We start from the raw sequence: 18,522 nt of genomic DNA on the forward strand, positions 1-18,522 counted from the left end.
TGCTGCAACCTTCTTTGCCTTTCCTGGCCAAGCCACTGCAAGACTTGCACTGGTGCAGGCTCAGCTTAATGGCAATGGGCTCCTCGCTCACTGGCATCCAAGATAAAATAGGGTCATAGATTCATAGAACGGCTTTGGTTGGCAGGTACCTTAAATGGATGGACTGCTATGGTATGTGGAAGGTCAAGCAAAAAGCAAACTAATCTCTTGAGCCTGACGTCAGTGTCCTAAAAAGACAGTGTAGATGCCCATGGCTCCATGTTTTGATGGGATGCTGGGGGGGCTTTGCCTTGGTTGGGGTTCCTGAATAGGATTTCTGAGTATCCTGATATAATGGAACGGAGGTTTTTCTATGATTTATTCCTAAAAGCAATTCCGCTTGCCATTATTAGCAAAGCTTTATATTTGAGTGAGCTGAAGCAGGTCAGAGTGGATGACAGCAATTTAATCTCCTGGAGCTTTTTTGTAACTTCTTGTGCCATGCTTGACCCTAAGCCAACTTCCTCCCACTGCCAGCTAGGGGAAAGATCCAGTCCCATGGCAACAGTGAGTTTGTAAGCCTGTATACCGTGCAGCCTGTAAATGCTATTTATCCACATTTCAGACTTGTTCACAGTGGACAGGAACAAGTCAGTGAGAAATAAGGATTCTCCCACTCCACGTATGTGTCTGGAAGCACCACAGTTTCCATGGACAGTTGACATTTTGCTCACAGGTATTGTCTGAAGCTGTTGTGTTGGGAACAGCTCAAGGGATATGGATACCCATCCCCGAAGGTGCTCAAGGCCAGGCTGGATGGGGCAACCTGATCAGGTACCTGATTTGGTGGTTGGCAACCCAGCCCATGGCAGTGAGGTTGGAACTGGAGGATCTTCGAGGTCCCTTCCAACCCAAGTCATTCTGTGATTCTACTTTTCCTATGATTCTAACTGTCCTTGGGGTGCTTGGTCCTTGTCACTGAGGAAGCTGAGGAAGGAAACAAGGCAACACTTCTGTGGAAAGAGAGCAAAAAATTGTCGTCTCACATGCTTGGGAAGCAGATGCCAAACCAATCTCAACTTCTTTAACAAGAGGTCAAAGCCTGTCCTCACCTCTCTGGCTGCTTCCAAAATGCTCTCATTTGGAAATATCTCCCTGGACGTGGCAAACAGCATCACGGCCAGCTGACAACATTAAAGGAACATTTCTCTGTTCCCAGTCCCTGTTAACAGTGTGTGGTGTGAAGAGGGCTGAAATATCATGTTGTGTTTTTATATGCGATAAAGCAGATTTTCAGAAGGTGTTGATGGCACCTAGGCACCCTTTTGGGCAGGGCTATGCATGAAAAATGGCTTTTTTGGAAGCCTCCTCACACAGGGGGTAAATAAGATGCTGCCTCCTTGCTGAGCTCTCTGCTTATTGGGGTTTTCATCTTGGTGGATTTGCTGTGTGCTGAAGGTTGAGCCTAACAGTCAGGAAAACTGCACCCAACTTCGCATCACTCAGGCTGTGTATTTGGCTGAAATTAAGAGCTGGCTTCTTCTTAAAATCAACTTGCTTTGGAGGTATCAAGTATGTGCAGGAAGGACATACAATGCTCTCTCATTCCTGGAGAGAACAACATGTTCTCACTGCTTTCCTTTCCTTTGCAGAAGCCATCCTAAAGAATGGCTGGACACATTTCCCACACGTCTACCTCACCTCCCACTGCAACTTGCTATTTTCTGCAGTAGCCAAGCCAAAAAAGGAAAGTTACTATCATGCCAAAAATGTGATTTTGATAAAATATGAGGGGACAAGTCAGCATAAGCGTGACTGGCTTGGGATCCAGCAGGAAGAGTGTGGGAAGGATAATTTTACTTTCTTGCCTCTCACGTCTACTAAATGCCAGGATACAACAAAGTGAATTACTAAATGAATGCAATAAATCCCAAAGAAAAGCAAAACTGATTTTTGCTACAGTGCAAAGAATGCTAGACAATGAGAGCAGGGCTAAAATATGTCATATAAGAAGTCACATCTCTGCTCCATAATGCACAATATAGGGAAAAAATCTTAGAGTGGTGATGCATTGACACTTATTGCCCAGCGAGGTGGTGGAGATGTGACACTTGGGGACATGGTTAGTGGGCATGGTGGGGATGGGTTGGGTTGGACTTGAGATCTTAGAGGTCTTTTCCAACCCTTATAATTATATGATTTAGTAGATTGAGGTGCATTCAGATCTGTGGGTTTAGTTGCTTTAATTTGGAAGTTTCTTTCTTACAGAGAAAGAATAATCCCATGGGTGATTTTTAGGCAATCTCACAAGCTTTCCCATTGTCTTGTAGGGGATGCTTTTATCCCCTGTGGCTGTGCAGTGTGATGGCTAAGGGCCTGAAAAAGCCTTTTTGGTGATGCAACTTTCTAACTCTATGATGCCCAGGACAAGACTGATCTGCGTACAGGGATTATTATTTATTCTCTTGTAAACAAAAATAATGTATTTTTATGTGACAGTAGCAGCTCTGAAGCATAGATCATACATCATTCAGTTTTTAGAGAACCTCATGTCCTGCTGTCTACAGCAGAAGATCTGGAAGTGCATTACATCCAGAGCAGGACTTGGGCACGGCCAACATTCAGTCTTTGAGTGGAGAGATGTACCCATGGGGCTGTTTCTATATGTCAGTCATAGGCAGACCCATGCTTCTCTAAACCCATTGCTATCTCTCTCTCCGAAAAAAAAAACAAAAAAAAACCAACCAAAACACTTTTTTTTATCCCACAGAACCCATCAGCTCACATGATGCCCATGCTGCTCTCAGAAGCTGCTTGCTCCCCCCATGCACTTAGGAATTTCCAGGCCACCTGACCTCCATTGGAAAGTCTATCTTTTAAATATGACCACTATAAACACTCCACATTTTAATGGGCAGAATATCTTCAAAGAAGTTACTCTGCTCCTCAGAAACAGCTGTGGTTTGATAGAGGTTATTTTGCCTATCTGCAACGGAAATGGGGGAATGCACAGTTTATACTAAATTAACGTGCACTTGTCCTAATCACAGCATTCTGAGCTGCAGCCAAGCCTTCCTACGTCATCATGCTTTGCTGTGGGCCGTGGAGGAATTATTTGCCTCTTCACACTTTTGATCTGCACAGAAAAGAGCGTGTGGCATTTCCAGCCCAATGCTCACAATGTTTCTCCTGGACCTGATGGAGAAACATCTCCCCAAATGATTCCCAGGCCTCACGACTAGATCACAGAACCAGGAATGTTGGAAAAGACATCTAAGATCACCTGGTCCGACCATCAACCCACTCCACCAGTCTGAGTTCTGAGGTCTGAGTTCATGGGAATGTTCTGTTTATGGGTCAGGCTCCTAACTGCAGCTCGACTCTTACACACATTTCCTTCACCTGGATTTTTCAACCATGGCTGAGCAAGGACAGATTCAATACATGCACTATGTCTGAGCTTCAGCCTGAGGAGTTGTCAGCTTCAGTGCTACAGAACTCCCCCACAGCAAGTGCTAAGTACCCAATAATGGTTTTTATTCTCTACAAACACTTTCCCACTCCCATCTTTCTCTTTTCACAGTCTCTTTTGCATCTCTTTCTCTCTTCAGTCCTCTTTTCTTTGCAGATCTCTGCCAAGCAGTTCTGCAGCCTGTCTGGAGCTGAACTTTCACTTCAAGTCCTCAGAAACAGCAATCCATTTGCATTAACTCCATTGTGGTTGGCACAAAAGAGTGCATTTAGTCCTACAAGTCTTTGTTGATAACTCCTGCTGATCCCCTTTCTGTACCCTGGCTGAGCCAAGGCTGTGTTGTGGGTCACCCTTCTGAATATCAATGAGGTTTCAGGGTCTTGTTCTATTTTTCCTACACCAAAACCTTCAGCAGCAACGTGGAGACTCATTGGCAGGCAGTGCAAAAGCAAGCAGCCAAAGCAACACGTTTACAATTAGCCATGTTGATTAGTCCTCACACCAATTGCAGCAAGTGATGGGCAGAGACCCAGCATCATCACTGGGTTGCAAACCCAGGTTTCCACCAAGGGGCCAAGAGAATCCTGATGAAATAATGAAAGATAGAGAGCTCCAAGTATGGGTGTGTGAAACTCCAAAGCCTCAACAGCGACCATGCTGTGTTTATATACATATGGCTGTAAGAATCAGCAAGTTTAAATGCGTGAAGAGCAATTTAACTGAAGAAGTTGTGTTTTTTGTGATTTCACAGCTGGAGCCTTGTTATCAATGTCTTGCACAGCACAACAAGGGATGGGGCACGAGGTTTCCTGATGGACACAACAAGCTGTCTGGGCTTCTCTTGCTCTATAAGAGCAATAACCAAGTGCATATGTTGATGCAAATGTCTCGGTTGTGTCGCTGACAGCATTTGCAGCCCAGCTTCCAGGCATGCTGTGAGATGGGCTGTGCCACCCAAGACTTTGGGGGTTTTCCATCTTCCCAGCTCCAGGATTTAGGGATGTTCTGTTCCACTTAGAAGCACTGCTGGTGTCTCCAATACAGAGCCAGCTGGCTGGCAGGAAGGACTCTCGTTGCTTTGGGTTTTTTGTGTGCAAGATGTTCTGATTGAGCAGCACGAGGTATCGGCCTGTTCTACAGGTAACTTGAGCAGCTGAAAGAGGACTTGAAAAAACACACAAGAAAAAGCTAAACAGTATTTTGGAAATTTCCTGTTTCAGAGCATAAACCAGCCTCTAAGTTCCAGGCTCCTTCCTCCACACAAGCCCACAGCCAGTCGCAGGGCACTGGACACACAAGTCCCTGACTCAGGTCCTGCTTGGCAATTCCTTTGGATTCGTGCAGCTGCATTTTATGTTTGTGCACAGCTGGATGTCATCTCCTAGTTGGTTTTGGCATCACTTTTGCTCCTGGATTTAGCAATGGTTTTTATCTCCTCCTCAAGCATCTTGTTTTTCTTCTCCAAGTCCTCCTGCAAGCGCTCCATGTTCTTCAGCTTCAGCTCCAGCTCCTCAGACTTCTTCTTCTCCCTTTCAATATCCTGGTTCAGCCTCACCACTTTGGCCCAAACGTCGTAGTTTTCCTTCTCAAGGCTGCAGACAGAAACAGAACACAAAGGTTTGGAGCAGAAGAGGGATGAGAAGTGAGAGTTTGACTCTCCAGAACTCTGACCTCTCTGTTGTTAAGCAGTAAAGCAAGCTAGAGGAGGTGCTGTCCTGATCCCCTGATCATCATTGCATGCATCACAGTGCAAGAAATCAACATCTGTGGTATATAATGATATGATAACAGTATGTGAAGCTGTAGTTACAGTGATGGCTACAACCATTGGATGCAGTAATAATACTGCTACTGAATTCTGGATAGTGCAATAAGGGCAATGAGGCACTAGCACAGGTTGCCAGAGATATGGTGCACGCTGATCCATGGAGACACCCAAAGTCAGGCTGGACATGCTCTGAGCAACTGATCGAGCTCTGGGTGTCCCTGTTCATTGCAGGGGTTTGGAGGAGATGACCTTTTAGGGTCCCTTCCAACTCAAACAGTTCTATGATTCTATAATAGTATAATAATGATAAATACGACTATGTAATTATTGCAAAAATATTACAGTAGCATACAGTGATGTAATAAGAACTACAGAATGTCAACAATGCAGTAACACACTACTAAGTCATGAGAGCACAGCACACAGAATTGAATTTGAGATAATGTACTATAATGCTGTATTTTTTCCTTAGTCATTGCAGTTACATGCTGTAGGGTATTGCTGGTAAATAATCCTATGCAGTTCTGCTGCTGCAATAAAGATGTTACCAACCCTTGGAGCAGCGCATGGCAGCACGTTACCTTTTAATCTGCTCCTCGTAAGTCTCTTTTTGCGCATCCATTTCTCTCTGCAGCTTCAGGACCATGTTTTGCAGGGACTCCTTGCTCTCTGGAGCAGGCTGGAACACCTCGGAAGGGCTGCTGGCAGGGCTGGTTGGCTCCTGGGGCTGATGGCAGGGGCTGAGGCAGGGCTGGAATTCCTTATCAGAGCAGCTGCTGGCAGGACTGGGGCTGGAGCTGCTGCTTTCCACATGGGAGGTGGGCACGTTGTCACAAGTTGAAGCCCGGTGAAGGTCAAGCAGTTTGAAAAGATCATGAGATAACGTTCTCTTATGTCCTTCAGTGAGCACAGAACGTGGGTTGCTCTGTGTGGAGCCTTTCCAAAAGTCATTGTTAAATACGTCGTTCCTGTCATTGCTGCCTTTCTCCCCTGGAGATGCAGCAGTCAGGAAGGATTTTCTGTTAGGTAAAGTCTGAGTCCTTTTCCTTGCTTGCATTTTCCACATTCCCAGTGTATCTTTGGATGGTTGCACGCCAGTATCTTCGCTGGGTGCACGTGAGCTCACAGCCAGCCCAGGAGCACAGCTGGCACTTGGGTTGTCTTTCTGCAAAACAGAGTGGAAGCATTAGGATCTCTCATTTTGTTTGTGGGCAGTGACTGCAGAGACCTCAATATTGACAAAGGGCACGTTGACTCACACAGCAGGAATGGCCACAGCTTGTCCATAAGAATTGGTATTTATCAGCTGGTAAGGCCCTGGCACTGCTCCCAGAGAAGCTGTGGATGGGCAACCTGATCTGCTTGGGGGCAACCAGTTGAAACTGGCAGGGGTTGAAACTGGGTGGGCTTTGAGGTCTCTCCCAACCCAAGGCACTCTGTGACTCCATTTTGGATTACATTGCGTTTTCCATTAAGAAGAGTTCTCTGCTGAGGTTATTTCCTTCTGACAAAAGACTTTACCCCTCAATGTTTTCACATCACCAACACAAACGGAAAAAGCTTCATCTCTTCTGCCTTTTAACTAAAAAAACTTTAGGTAAAAGAACCATTTTTCCAAGAACAGTAAGTTTTCCAGAGGAAAGAGCTTGTTTTCCAGGTCTGTTTCCAGGGATGACAGTTACGGTTCTTTATCCTATAAATAGCAAGCCCTCATATGGCTTGCTGACCCATTTGATCCCACAGTCATTAACCAGCCATTTATTGGGCTCCTGTTTTATTCCCCAAGGACCTACCCTTGCCATTTGCCTTTGGACTGAGCTCTCTGCCCTGGGCAATGTAGAGTCCTCTGCAGAGTCCCAGCCCACGGAGCTGCGCAGGATGGGGGCTTTCTTGTCGTTCTGTTGGGTTGTTGGGGAGGGCGGCACGTCCTTGGATGGGGGAAAGAGGTCTGCATGGTTGCTGATCATCACGGTCATCACTTTCTGGATTGGCAGCGTGCCTGGAAGAAATCAGAGACTCTCTGAGTTTCATTTGTTTTTCTAAGTATTTCACACCTCTCTAAGCAAAATTCACCAAATTCCTGAATTGCATGAAATCCTTGGAGGGAATACACAATTCCTTAGGTTAGAAAATATTTAATTTCAGGTTTTTAATTTTCAAGTTTGTGGGTGCAAATCTGTACTTCATTATACCAAATAGACATCAGTTATTCCAGGAGTCACTTTCACCTCTCATAATAGTTGCAGGATCCTCTATCTTGGGTCTGATGAGGTTCACTCCAATCACTGTTGCCAGGTTATCCACACTCATCTTGTTGACGCCGGAGTTCAGCTGTACTTCATATAGAAACCTATCAGAACCCAAGGGCAAGCATTTCCAATCAGAGAAAGAAGACTGTACAAAAGCCTTAGATACCTTAGATATCCAATTACTCTGTTCTCATCCTCTAATTCCCAAGCATAGAAGAATGTAAGTGCCTTACAAATGTATGCTGGAGCTGGGTCTTGTTGGTGGCAGTAAGAAAACAACCATGTGATGGCCAACACACACCCCAAAAAACAGAAAAAAGGGGGAAAATCCATCCAGTATTTAACAACCAGAGAAAAATCACACATCACTCAGAGTGAAAGCTGGCTGCTTCATTATGCAAAGCTTTGTGTTAAAAAAAGCTATGCTGGTTTATATTCTCAGGAGTTCATAAGTGAGTTCGTATGCATTCACATTCAGATATCTTTGAGATGTTCAGCCCAATGGTGGAAACTCTCTTAAAAGTGAGGATCTAGTGGCTGATGGGGAGTCAGCCTCAGTCTTTAGGGTGATATTCCTCCTCACCATCTAACTGGAGCTGTTTGTATCTGATGCAAAGGACTGACCTGCAGATGTAGCTGAGGAGGTTGTAGTTGTCTTTGGGAAGAAGAGACAGCTGCTTCAGGAGGTCCTGATGCCCCTAAATGCAAGTTAAGGAACAGCTTTGTGAAGATGCACGGGTGTACATGGGTTGAAGAGAGGCTCTGTGTTGCTTCAGCCATCCCTGTGTGGTGTCACCTCCTGGCATTTGCTTGCAACTGTGGCCATGCCATTTCTTAGGGAGACCCAGCACAGACTGGGGATGCTCTCTGTCTCATTTTCATGTGCATAGGAGCAGTGCCCACGAGTACCTTCTTGCTTTTCCACCCAAACACAGCATTAGGACAGGGCAGCTCTCATTGCATCTCACTCATCTGACTCCCACCCACACCCCTGCTCCCATCCTTGCTGCTACCTGGAGCCTTCCACCACAGGACAGCAGCTGCAGAAGCTGCTGTCATGCCTTAGATCTGCTATGGAAACCTAAGCTTTGATTTTAAGTCCAGAAGGAGAGAAACGAATGCACTTCTGTACCTTTTTCTGGTCCACGTCCAGCATCTGGCCACAGAGCAGGAAATCTTCATACTGTATCCATGGCACAACTGGCTCAGGAAGCTCCCGTAGGTACAGCTTGAACAGAGAGGCCACAGTGTGCACATCCGTGTCCCTGCAAAGCCACAGGTGAGACCCAAACCCAGCCGGCGAGCAATCCCTGCCCTGCTCCATGCTTTGTGTATAGATGCATGAGCTGCAGAACTATAAACAGGGAACAACAAAAAGCCAGTAGCAGCTCACAGGGCACCCCAAGTCAGGGAATGGCCCCACTTGGCCAAATAATCTGCTTGGTGAAGATTTTCCCTGCTGCACGTCCCCAGCCTGTGCTGAATTTTGCATGCAAACCCAGTCTGCAGGCATTCACACGTTTGGCAGGAGCTCCCCACTCTGCATTGCCTGGGGTTTGGACGATTAACAGCAATTACTGAAGATGTTTTGCCGGGCCAGATGTTTGCAGCTTTGCATACCATGTAGTTTACATTATGTCAAAAGGATACTGTCAAGACAGTAAGTCTCATTTGACCTACCTTGAAGTTGCTTAAACTCTTATAAACCTCTAGCAAAAATCTCCCAGGTCATTTATTTTTAGGATTGGTTGGGGTTTTTTAACGAACCCACAGAATCACAGAGGAATTTTTTCAGAGCCATATTTTTGTAGGGCCTACCAATAGACATCCTGGATGCCCAGGCTTTACCAACAGTTTTCCAAGGCTCCCCCCTCAGTCATGCTGTGCTTTGTGTGTGCCAGTGCAAACCCAAACTGGCTGCAAACCCAGCACCTTGCAGTATTCACCTTTCTGGAAACCCCTTTACTGGCCTTGCTGAAGATATATTTTATGTGAAGTGCACAGGAGGTGCTGCAGTGATGCTCATCTGAGCCCTGTAGGGTTAACATGGCAGGGTACAAGGAGCAGTGCCAGCTTCCCTTGCTGCAAAACACTATTATGCAAAAAAATAAAAGTTTCACCTTCCTATGACCCCCCTACAGGTTGTAACAGGACACAGTGTGTTGGGGACACAGAAGGCAAGAAATATTCAGCTGCAAAATGAAGGGCTGGGATTGTTATGCTTCGAAAGCAGCAAACGTCTCTCCCCAGAGACTCCCTGGGGGTTATAGGCAGCACCAGGGGGCTCTCTTGGCTTTAGGGGATTTGCTTTTCCTTCTCAGCCCGGCAGAGGAAGGGATTTGGGAGGAGGCAGCTTTTGAGCAGCCAAAATCCCTCTCTTATTTCTCTGTGGGAAAAGCAGCCAATGGGCTGTCAGGGTAAGAAATTACTTCTGTGAGGTTTAGGGTATTCTCTGAACATATTTGCACCTCTCTTCTTGCTCTTCTTTCCCCAAACCTCTGTCCTTAGCTGATGTGCTTTGTAGGCTCTTCCCTTTGCCTTCTTTGCTGTCTGGAACAACACTCATTGTGTGGATCTCTGGTGTCCCTAAACTCCTCCCACAGATCCATCTCTCATAATAACCCTTTCGAAGGGTTTCTGCTGAGCCCCTCTCTGTGTGCTGAACCCTTCTGCTGGCCCCAGGTCTCCATCAGTGCACTGCTGAGATCCTGCAGGGGGGAGAGGCCACTTTTCCCCAGATTTTGGTGCGCAAGCTGAGCGGAAAAGAGGGAATCAACATTACCTGTCAAATGATGGCCTTTCCCCAGCATCAAAGGCATCCCTGAGCTGCTTCACCAGGTTGTCTTGGCCGGGGAGGCGGAAGATACCCTCTTCATTCACCCCGTGCTCCCAGATGAACTCGGCACATTTCTGCACCAGGATGGGCACCTGGTGCTGCCCAAACTTCTGCTCGTAGGCCATGGTCTCTGCCAAGCGTTGGCCAAACACCGCTAGGAAGAAGACACTGGGGTTAGAGGAGCCCAACAGCTTTGCTTGAGGTGCTCAGCGCTGTGTGCAAAGGGGACAGCAGCACTTCTTCCTAAAAGTGAGAGCTCCCAAAAGCTGTGCAAGCTGAGGTGCGAAGGGAACTGCTCCCAGAGAAATAATAGCAAAATGGGACATCCTCCAAACAATTATATTCCCAAAATGATTAAATTGTATAATTATGGAATCATTAAGGTCGCAAAGACCACAAGGGTCTCCAAGTCCAACCCCAACCCATCCCCATTATTGACCATGTCCCCACGTGCCACATCTCCACAGCTCCTGATCACCTCCCTGGGCAGCCTGTGCCAGTGGCAGGGAGAAGGTGAGACTTTTTTTCAGTGCCTTATCAATGATTCATTGAATGTCACTGAACCATAGAATGGATTGAGTGGGAAGGGGAACTAGGAATAGGATCCTTCAGTAGGAAGGAATTGGAATTGTTCTCAAGAATGACAATTTCTGGAGTCAACGGGGCAATGAAGAGGCTCCCAAAAGAGGTTGAAAGCAGCAGGGAAATCTGATGGCCATTTGCTTAACTCTGCAGCAGACCAACACCATGAGGTCCAACCTCAAGGAAGGTCTCTAAAGCATTGCATGTCCCATTTTCTTGGAATTAGGAGCCCAGCTTTGAAACCCTTGCTCAGCAGCAGCATGGAGTGTGAGATGCTATGAAACCACCCCTCCAAGGGCTGATCCCACTGCCTGTTACCTCCTGAGGTTGAACCCAGCACCCGTCGGATGGATTTAACCCATTCCTCCATGTCGGACTGGGAGCTGGCCATGAGCACACAGGTATCCTGCCCAGCCCGGCTCTGGTCTCCAGAGAGCCCTGCAAAAAGCATTTATAGACCATGTATAGTGAAGGTTGGGGTAGGAATGGCAAATTCTTCTTTTCTTTGCTGAATATTTTTGGCTCCTGGTTCTCCTAATAACATCTGCTTGGCTGAGAAAGGAAGCAGCTCTCTAATGTTTCAGCCTCACTGAAGTTTTAAGAAGGGAACAGAAAGTGCTTAATGTGACAACATGGGATGTTCCAGCACATGGACGTTGAAAGGAAGACATTGGTTTTTTATGCAGTGCTGGGGGAGGTGTTGGAAAGAAATGGGAGGAAAAGGGCAGGCACAATGACCTGCCCAAATGGTTTGGGGCCATCAGTCCATCCCAACAAGCATGCAATGAAACAGAAGGAAGCATTCTCACCTGGGATAATTTCAAAGATAAATTTCCCTCCTTCCTCTGGGTTGCTAGCCACCTCCTTGATGGTGCTTCCCTGGAGAGACAGGCAGCCCTAGGACCAAGCAGAGCAGGAGCTGCCAATCCCCACGTCCCACCTCTGAGAGGTGACACGAGGTAGTGTCAGTCCTGGGCATCAGACTCCCTTGTTTGAGACAGATTGCAGAAATTGAGACAGATTGCAGATCATCCAGTCCAACCCCAACAAACCCCCACCATGCCCACTAAACCACGTCCCCAAGTGCCGCATCTACTCTTTCCCTGAACATCTCCTGGGATGGCAACTCCTTTATATATACATATATATATCCTCAAAATAACTTCATAAAGGATGCATATATATATATATATATAAATACATATCTGTGTATTTCCTAAAAATGACTTCAAGCAATAACTCTGTAAGTGCCAGTTTTTCTGTTGAAGTTATTTTCAGAATGAGAACACTGTTTGATTTCCTCTTTTGTTTTTCCCTCCCCTCTCATGTTTTCCTCCTTTCTCATGTTTTTTTAACCCCTGTTGGGGATAGAGGAAGAAAGTGCAAAGGAGAAGGGACGTGACAGTTGACAGTGCATAGAGAGCCTCTTTTTGCTGCACTGGAACAGGAAATTTCTTCATGTAACTCAGTGCCACTTAAAAACAAAACAGAAAAAGTTTGCAGGAGAGGGGCAGAGAAAAAAGAAGAAAATTGAGAAAAAGAAAGGAAAAAAAAGAAAAGCAAAGCAGCAAGCAGCTGTTTCCTTTGGTTCTTCCTTTCACAAATGAACAGAGCCAACAGCTTGGTCACTGTGGGAGGGGATGGGTGGGGAGCAGACAAGGCGCGTGGGATGGAGTGGGTGTATGAATCAGCATTGGCAGCCTACCGGGACAGAAATAGTGATGTTTCTCCCTAATTTCAGGCTTCTGAAAGCTGTTGGGTTCCTATGGGCAGTGAGGATTCAACCATCAGCTCTCCAAGAGCCCCAAACGTGGTGGCATTAAGCTGAATGTTGGTGGGAACAGTTTGAAGCGAGGTGTGCTGATGGGGAGGGCTGCTGAAAGCAGCAATCAGCTTTGATACAGCACTTTCAGTTTCTACATTTCTAGTTAGAGCTGGGGAAACAGCTCCTCCCAAACACCTCTGAGAGGGGAAAAAGCCATAAACAGGGTATCTGTCCCGTCACCTCTGCCCCTTGTTTCACCCCAGGCTCCGCTGATCATTTTCCCCTTTGGAATTGTGTTAGCTTGGAATTGTTTTTGCTGCTGGCGCCAGTTTGCACACTGAACATCTTTTCTGGCAAAAAGGAAGCTCTTTCCCCCAGAGCAAGCAAAAGATGGTGGTGAAAATTCTCACAGTGTGGAGAACACGGTTGAAATTATCCACAAACATAGGGAAAACAAGCTGATTTCCTCCCAGCAATTGTATTCCAACACATCCCCTGAGCAATGGTTTGGGTGGGTGCCACAGAGGGTTCATCGCAGCCCCAAAAGAGACCCAAACACTGGTGTGGCTGGCAAGGCTGGGGACATTGGGTACAAACACCTAAATTGTGCCGCAGTAGGGATCGCAGGCATTGTGCACAGGGTGATGTGCATGCTGTGACCTCTTGGAGATCCAAAAACCATCCAAACACAGCAACTTTCTAGCTCTGAAAGGAGCAGGCAGTGGACAGGTTTCCTGCAGCTGTGCAGGGTGGAAGAGGGCCAAGGAACAAACCCCATCCACGTGGCCCAACCCCCTGCCAGGATAGGATGTGAACTAAAGGGCTGGAGAAAGATTTCCTTTCCTTATCTCTCTCCTCAGAGGAGCCCCTCACTCCATCTCCCACCCCAGCCACGAGGTCTGTCACGGCTGTCTCAAGACCAAAAGATTTCTTGCTTTCTCCTACAAGCATCCCATGAGATGGGTCCAATCTCACGTGCCCTGTGTGCTCATCCCAAACACAGCGCTGCCACGTCTCCCTGGCCTACGTCTGTTGTCCTGGAGGACAGGCGATGCCTGTGGGCACCATACAAATTTCAGCACATGGACGAAGATCCTTATGAGGATATCCCATCATTGTTACCACCCCAAGGCAACAAACCCTCTTTAAAACCAAACTCCAGCCCCATCCCCAAAGAGCAAAGCAAGTCCCCAGCCTACCTGCGGCTTGGTGTCATCCTCATCCTTGTAGTAGTAGAGCTGTTGGCCCCGCAGCACGAAGTACCGCTGCTGCCAGTTCTTGACAATGGAGCGTTGCTTCTTCAGCCAACCCAGCTTCAGTGGCCGCTCCATGGCGCTGGGGGGGCCAGGCTGGGGGGTCATAGCCTCACCGCTCATCACACTCCTGGAGCGGGCTGTGGGGATGGGGACAGGATTGGGGGATGAGGGGATGGAGGGGATGGAGGGGATGGAGGTACCAGCCCAATTCAAGCAGCGGGAGCTCTCAGCCCCTCTGCTTGCACCCTGCAAACTGGCTGGCTAATTGTAAAGGAAGTGGCTGCAGTATCTATCAGCCTGTGCTTCCTTTTTCCTGCGTGGGAGTCATTGTCTTGCAAGCGAGAAGAAAATCATAAGCTTTTTCTTTTTTTCTCTCTTTTTTTTTTTTCTTTCTCCCTAATGGGAGTGTGTGTTTTCTTATCCCCACCCCAAACAGGCTGCAGCTGTGAGATCAGAGTGATCCAGCCTGGCCCAAAAAAATACAAACCAGCAACAAAACTGCCTGGAAAATGAAGTTTTGCCTTTTGTGTGATGTTGCTAAAGGGGATGATCTCCTGCAGTGAGACCGGAAATTTCCAAGGGAGGAAGGGGAGATTTGCTGCTGTCCCATCTCCTACTGCGGTGCCCCCATCTCCTATTGCATGGATGTTTCCCATGCATCTTGTGCCATGGATCAGCACATGGCCCCTCTATAAAAGCTTCTTATTTTTGCTAGCAAATGCCTCAGGAAGAATCATTTCTGGCAGGGTTTTACTCTGCACTGTAGGACCCCAGTGCCCACCCAGCCATGTGGGGGGAGCATTTAGGATAGAACCAAGTGTGTGACTGCAGGGGAATTCAATTTCTCTGCTCTGCACATGGTGACTTCTGACATCTCCCCTGCTAAAGCTAATGGTGATGGTGATAAAGGGAAGCTGTGGCTGACCCAGTGCTCTGAACCCAAGTGTATGCTTTTCCCCTTGAGTTGGTCAGCAGAGCTGCAAAAGCAAGAGCTGCCAGTGTTGGGGGATTCCTTGGCCTTGTGCAAAAGATAAGCTTTAAAAAATGGAAAATTAACACTTAGCCGTTGCAGCCTGGTGGTATTTGGGATTGCACCTACATAGGCACCCGTGAGGAGCATGAAGGTGCAAAATATTTTGCATTTATCACTGTGTGGTTAGCAAATCTATCAGGGATGATGCAGATCAGGATTGTGCCCTACTTCCCCTTCCAAAATCCCCTGGAGCAAGAAGCTCCACTGAGTTCTGCCGTCATCCTCCAGAGCTCAGCATGGATGGGGCACTCCAAGCTCACCACAGTATTGCAAATCCATTTCCAAAGAAGCATGGTGAATCCAAACATCAGCATCCAATGCTTGGTGAAGGTGCTGCTCGTATCTCATTGGGTGCTGACGTGGGACACTGTGAGCAGGGACCTTTGAAAGGGATTTGCCACCCTCTCCTGGGCAATGAGTTTTGGGTCCATGCTCACGGCTGAGCTGACAGGAATTTGGGATGCAGTGGTGTTCAGGGTGATGCTGTTATCCCAATTGAGCTGTCTCCATCCGTCAGCTCTATTGATCTTCCCCAGCTCAGGTACTGCATTGACATGTAGCTTGCAAGGAAAAATCATCTCTTTTATGAAGAAGGGAACTTTTGATTACCCTTTTTTGATGATTTCAATCTCTCGGCCCATCACCACAGCATCAGTGCTCTGCTCTGCATCAAGGCAGTGACCTCGCTGCTGCTGCTACACTGCTTAAATTGCTGAGCTAAAATTGCCCAGACCTTGCTGGAAATACAATTTGTTCCTATTTTCATCCTTCTTCCCTGATGCAGACAGAACAGTGAAGTACACTGCGTTCCCTTTGCTTTCTCATCAGCTCTTCCTAAACACCAGACATGCAACCATGTGTGGCCCAGCCATGATCCCTTACATACGTGAGCATGATGCATGCAGGTGTATTTTCGCTCTGCCTGTGCTCTGGGCTGACTTAAGTACAAAAAAGAGCTTTGCAGGCTTGTTTGTACCCACTGCATGAGCAGTCTTTGGCTGCAGGGTTCACACAGAGGTGTGCAATGGGAGCTGCTGAGGAGAGGTTGGCTTTGCAAGCAGTGTTGCTATTTTTTGCCCAGTAGAAAGTCCTCTGTTTAAACAAAACCAGAGATACTGGGGCTGTGGGTCCCTCACTGACCACTTTTCCATATTTCTACCTCCTGTGGTCAGCACTGAAGATCTCACGTGGGGTTGAGGTAAAGTTATTCCCAAGGTGGCTCAGCGTTTGCAGCCCTTCATCCATGGTAGGAAAGAGTTTTCTGAGAGCAAACACTGCTCTCCCCAAAGCATTTCCTGCAGTAACCGCCTCCGAAGCTGAATGTTTCCTCCAGAACAGCCTCTCTCCTCCTCCAGCCCTGGGCACCGCAGAGAGGAGCTCTGCCAAAGTGCCATTTGCAGGGGGCATTGCAGCAGGTGCCACTGCGATGCCGCATCACCATTGGTCCCTGCTCCAAATCCTCATCTCGTGCAAGCATTCCCATTGGAGGGAATGCTGGGGACATGCAATGAAACCCAGCAGAAGCAAACATTCTACAGTAGGTTTTACAATGAGAATTGCAAACAAAGCTTTCTCTTTCATGGAAATAAATTGTGTGTGTTCATCTCAGCATGGGGAAGCACACAGCACTCAGCACTCCGTCCCAGGGCTCTCAAAGCTGTGGTCACCACTGGAGACATGCAGAGGGAAGTGCACAGAGCCAGGAGAATCCAGCAAAGGCAATGGTGACTCATTTGAGATGATTTTCCACTCGTGAGTCACATCCCTGCAGACAGAGGAGCAGGCACCCCAAAGCATGATGAGAGTCACTGCAAGGAGCTGAGCTCTCAAGGTCCTGCACACACACCTCGTGTTGCAGTGCAGCTTTAGGTGACCAGGGCCATGTGCAGAGCAATGCTTGGCAGCCTCAGCCAAAGAGGCTTCAGATAAAAGTCCCAACAGCCTTTACAAGAAAACAGAGCCAAGATGAGCTTGCAAGCTGATGTGCAATCTAGGATGAACTCAGAACTGCAGAGACTGCTTGGTTAATGAAGCTACCAAAGCTCACCTTGGCCATGTTTTGGCACCATTAAGAACCTTTGCTTTGCTGCCTGCACACACTCATGAACTCCTTCTTCACATCTAAACTCTTCTCCTTGGGTGTTTGACCCAAATGCTGTGATATTTTGGCCATACAGCCCAACATGGAGGGCTCTTCCTCCTGAGGAAATATACTCAGGATATTTCAAAGTGGTTTTCATGCTGCAATGGATCCCACGGTGGATGGGAGCTGTGCAAAGCCTGGGAGCAGTCAGGAAAGCATTCAGCAAAGCCACACAGGGCTTTTCACCTCTGGTGAGAGGAAATTGGTGACGTCAGGTGGGAGAAGAAACCTGAGAAAGAGCGAGGATGCTTCCTCCACCTGCACTGCTCCACCTCCTGCAAGACTTGCTCAGCAAAACGAGCAAATGGGCTTTGAGCAAAAGGAGCAAATGGCTCAAAACCTGTATTTCCAGTGGGCAGCAGCTCCATGCTGCCAGTCCCTCTGTCCCCAACCCCACAGGGCCACCCCAGCTGTGTTCCCACTACACAGCAGTGCAGCTTTGCAAAGCAATTCTTGCAAAGAGATTCTTGCAAAGCATTTCTCGCCGATCATTTGCAAACCATATGCTGTCTCCAACACAGCCACCAGGGCCACCTCCCCATGCCGACACCCAGAAGGGTTTTGGGTTTGGGCTGCAGCTGCAATGGCTGCAGGGCTTGAATGCAAGCACCCTGCAGACCCCAAAAAGGCTGAAGAATGGCAGAAAGAAGCACTCACAGTACCTATTTTGGCAGCATCCATTTTCAGGTGGAAATCCCAGTTCCGTGGCAGCTTGAGGGACATTGTGGATCAGAAAGGGTTTGGCGTTGGGTCTCCGGGGGGCGGGGGGGAGAGGGGGCAGCTTAGGAGAAGTGCTGAAGTGGAGCTCGGATGGCCCCGTGGCTCCCCTTTGCCTGGGGTCTGATCCCCCAACGCAGCGCGAGGGCCCGCTGACGGCTGCTTTGCCAACCTACTTCCTCCTCCCTCCTCTGCAAGCAACCCCATAAAAGTCCTTTCCTGCCCCGCCAAGCTCTTGCCTTGCTTCCCCCTCTTGCCAAGGCACTGCTTTTGCCTTAATTTTTGCTCCACTTTGTGTGGGGACGCAGTGCTGTGGCCCCAACCCGCACCAGGAGCCCAGGGCTGCAGTTGGCTGAATTTGGGGAAGTGGCTGAACTCGGCACAGCAGCAAAGCCCAGCACAGGGTTCTGGGAAATGCACTGCTGGGCAGCAAAGCAACCACAGCTGCAGAATAGCGTCCTTCAATGTCTGACTGCATCCCCAGGTGACAAGAGGGTCATTTCCCTGGAGGTGCCCCAAGGCTGCGGACGGAGCCCTGAGCATGCTGAGCTGGTGGGGGGAATCAGCCTGCGGTAGGAGGTGGGGCTGGGTGGGCTGTAAGGTCCCTTCCAACCCAACCATGCTGTGATTCTATGACTCAAAGGTGGTTTAGGGTTTTTGCACCTGGTTTGCAACAGTGGTGCCTGCAAAATGGAGCTGCTGCTTGGGGAAACGCTGTGGGT

General features: G+C 48.0%; 1 protein-coding gene across 3 annotated transcripts; it reads right to left on the minus strand.

Annotated features, from left to right (window-relative positions):
• Positions 1 to 1,856: 1,856 nt before the first annotated feature.
• Positions 1,857 to 18,127, minus strand: ARHGAP25 (Rho GTPase activating protein 25). 3 transcript variants are annotated; one of them, XM_048928230.1, is made up of 11 exons: positions 17,746 to 18,127; positions 13,851 to 14,044; positions 11,696 to 11,765; positions 11,205 to 11,324; positions 10,251 to 10,458; positions 8,601 to 8,733; positions 8,093 to 8,166; positions 7,448 to 7,569; positions 7,013 to 7,218; positions 5,801 to 6,384; positions 1,857 to 5,043 (listed from the first exon to the last, which is right to left on the minus strand). In XM_048928230.1, exons 1-11 carry the CDS (start codon positions 17,804 to 17,806, stop codon positions 4,833 to 4,835), a joined length of 1,983 nt encoding a protein of 660 aa, XP_048784187.1. In that variant the 5' UTR covers positions 17,807 to 18,127; the 3' UTR covers positions 1,857 to 4,832. The 3 variants fall into 3 exon arrangements, with proteins under 3 accessions (XP_048784187.1, XP_048784186.1, XP_048784188.1); XM_048928229.1 differs by having other exon boundaries at positions 1,858 to 5,043; positions 11,696 to 11,783; XM_048928231.1 differs by lacking the exon at positions 17,746 to 18,127 and having other exon boundaries at positions 1,859 to 5,043; positions 11,696 to 11,873; positions 13,851 to 13,965.
• Positions 18,128 to 18,522: the final 395 nt, after the last annotated feature.

This window comes from Lagopus muta, chromosome 27, assembly GCF_023343835.1.
Source record: "Lagopus muta isolate bLagMut1 chromosome 27, bLagMut1 primary, whole genome shotgun sequence".
Classification (NCBI taxonomy): domain Eukaryota; kingdom Metazoa; phylum Chordata; class Aves; order Galliformes; family Phasianidae; genus Lagopus; species Lagopus muta.

What these genes read in the sequence shown, in the direction of transcription:
- ARHGAP25 (XM_048928229.1), bottom strand. Translation starts at nt 17,806, where the DNA reads ATGTCCCTCAAGCTGCCACGGAACTGGGATTTCCACCTGAAAATGGAT. An exon ending in GCTGGGTTCAACCTCAGGAG is followed by an intron (nt 10,459 to 11,204) that starts GTAACAGGCAGT and finishes TCTTCTTCCTAG; the next exon opens with CGGTGTTTGGCCAACGCTTG. An exon ending in TCCTGCAACTATTATGAGAG is followed by an intron (nt 7,219 to 7,447) that starts GTGAAAGTGACT and finishes GATTTCTTCCAG; the next exon opens with GCACGCTGCCAATCCAGAAA.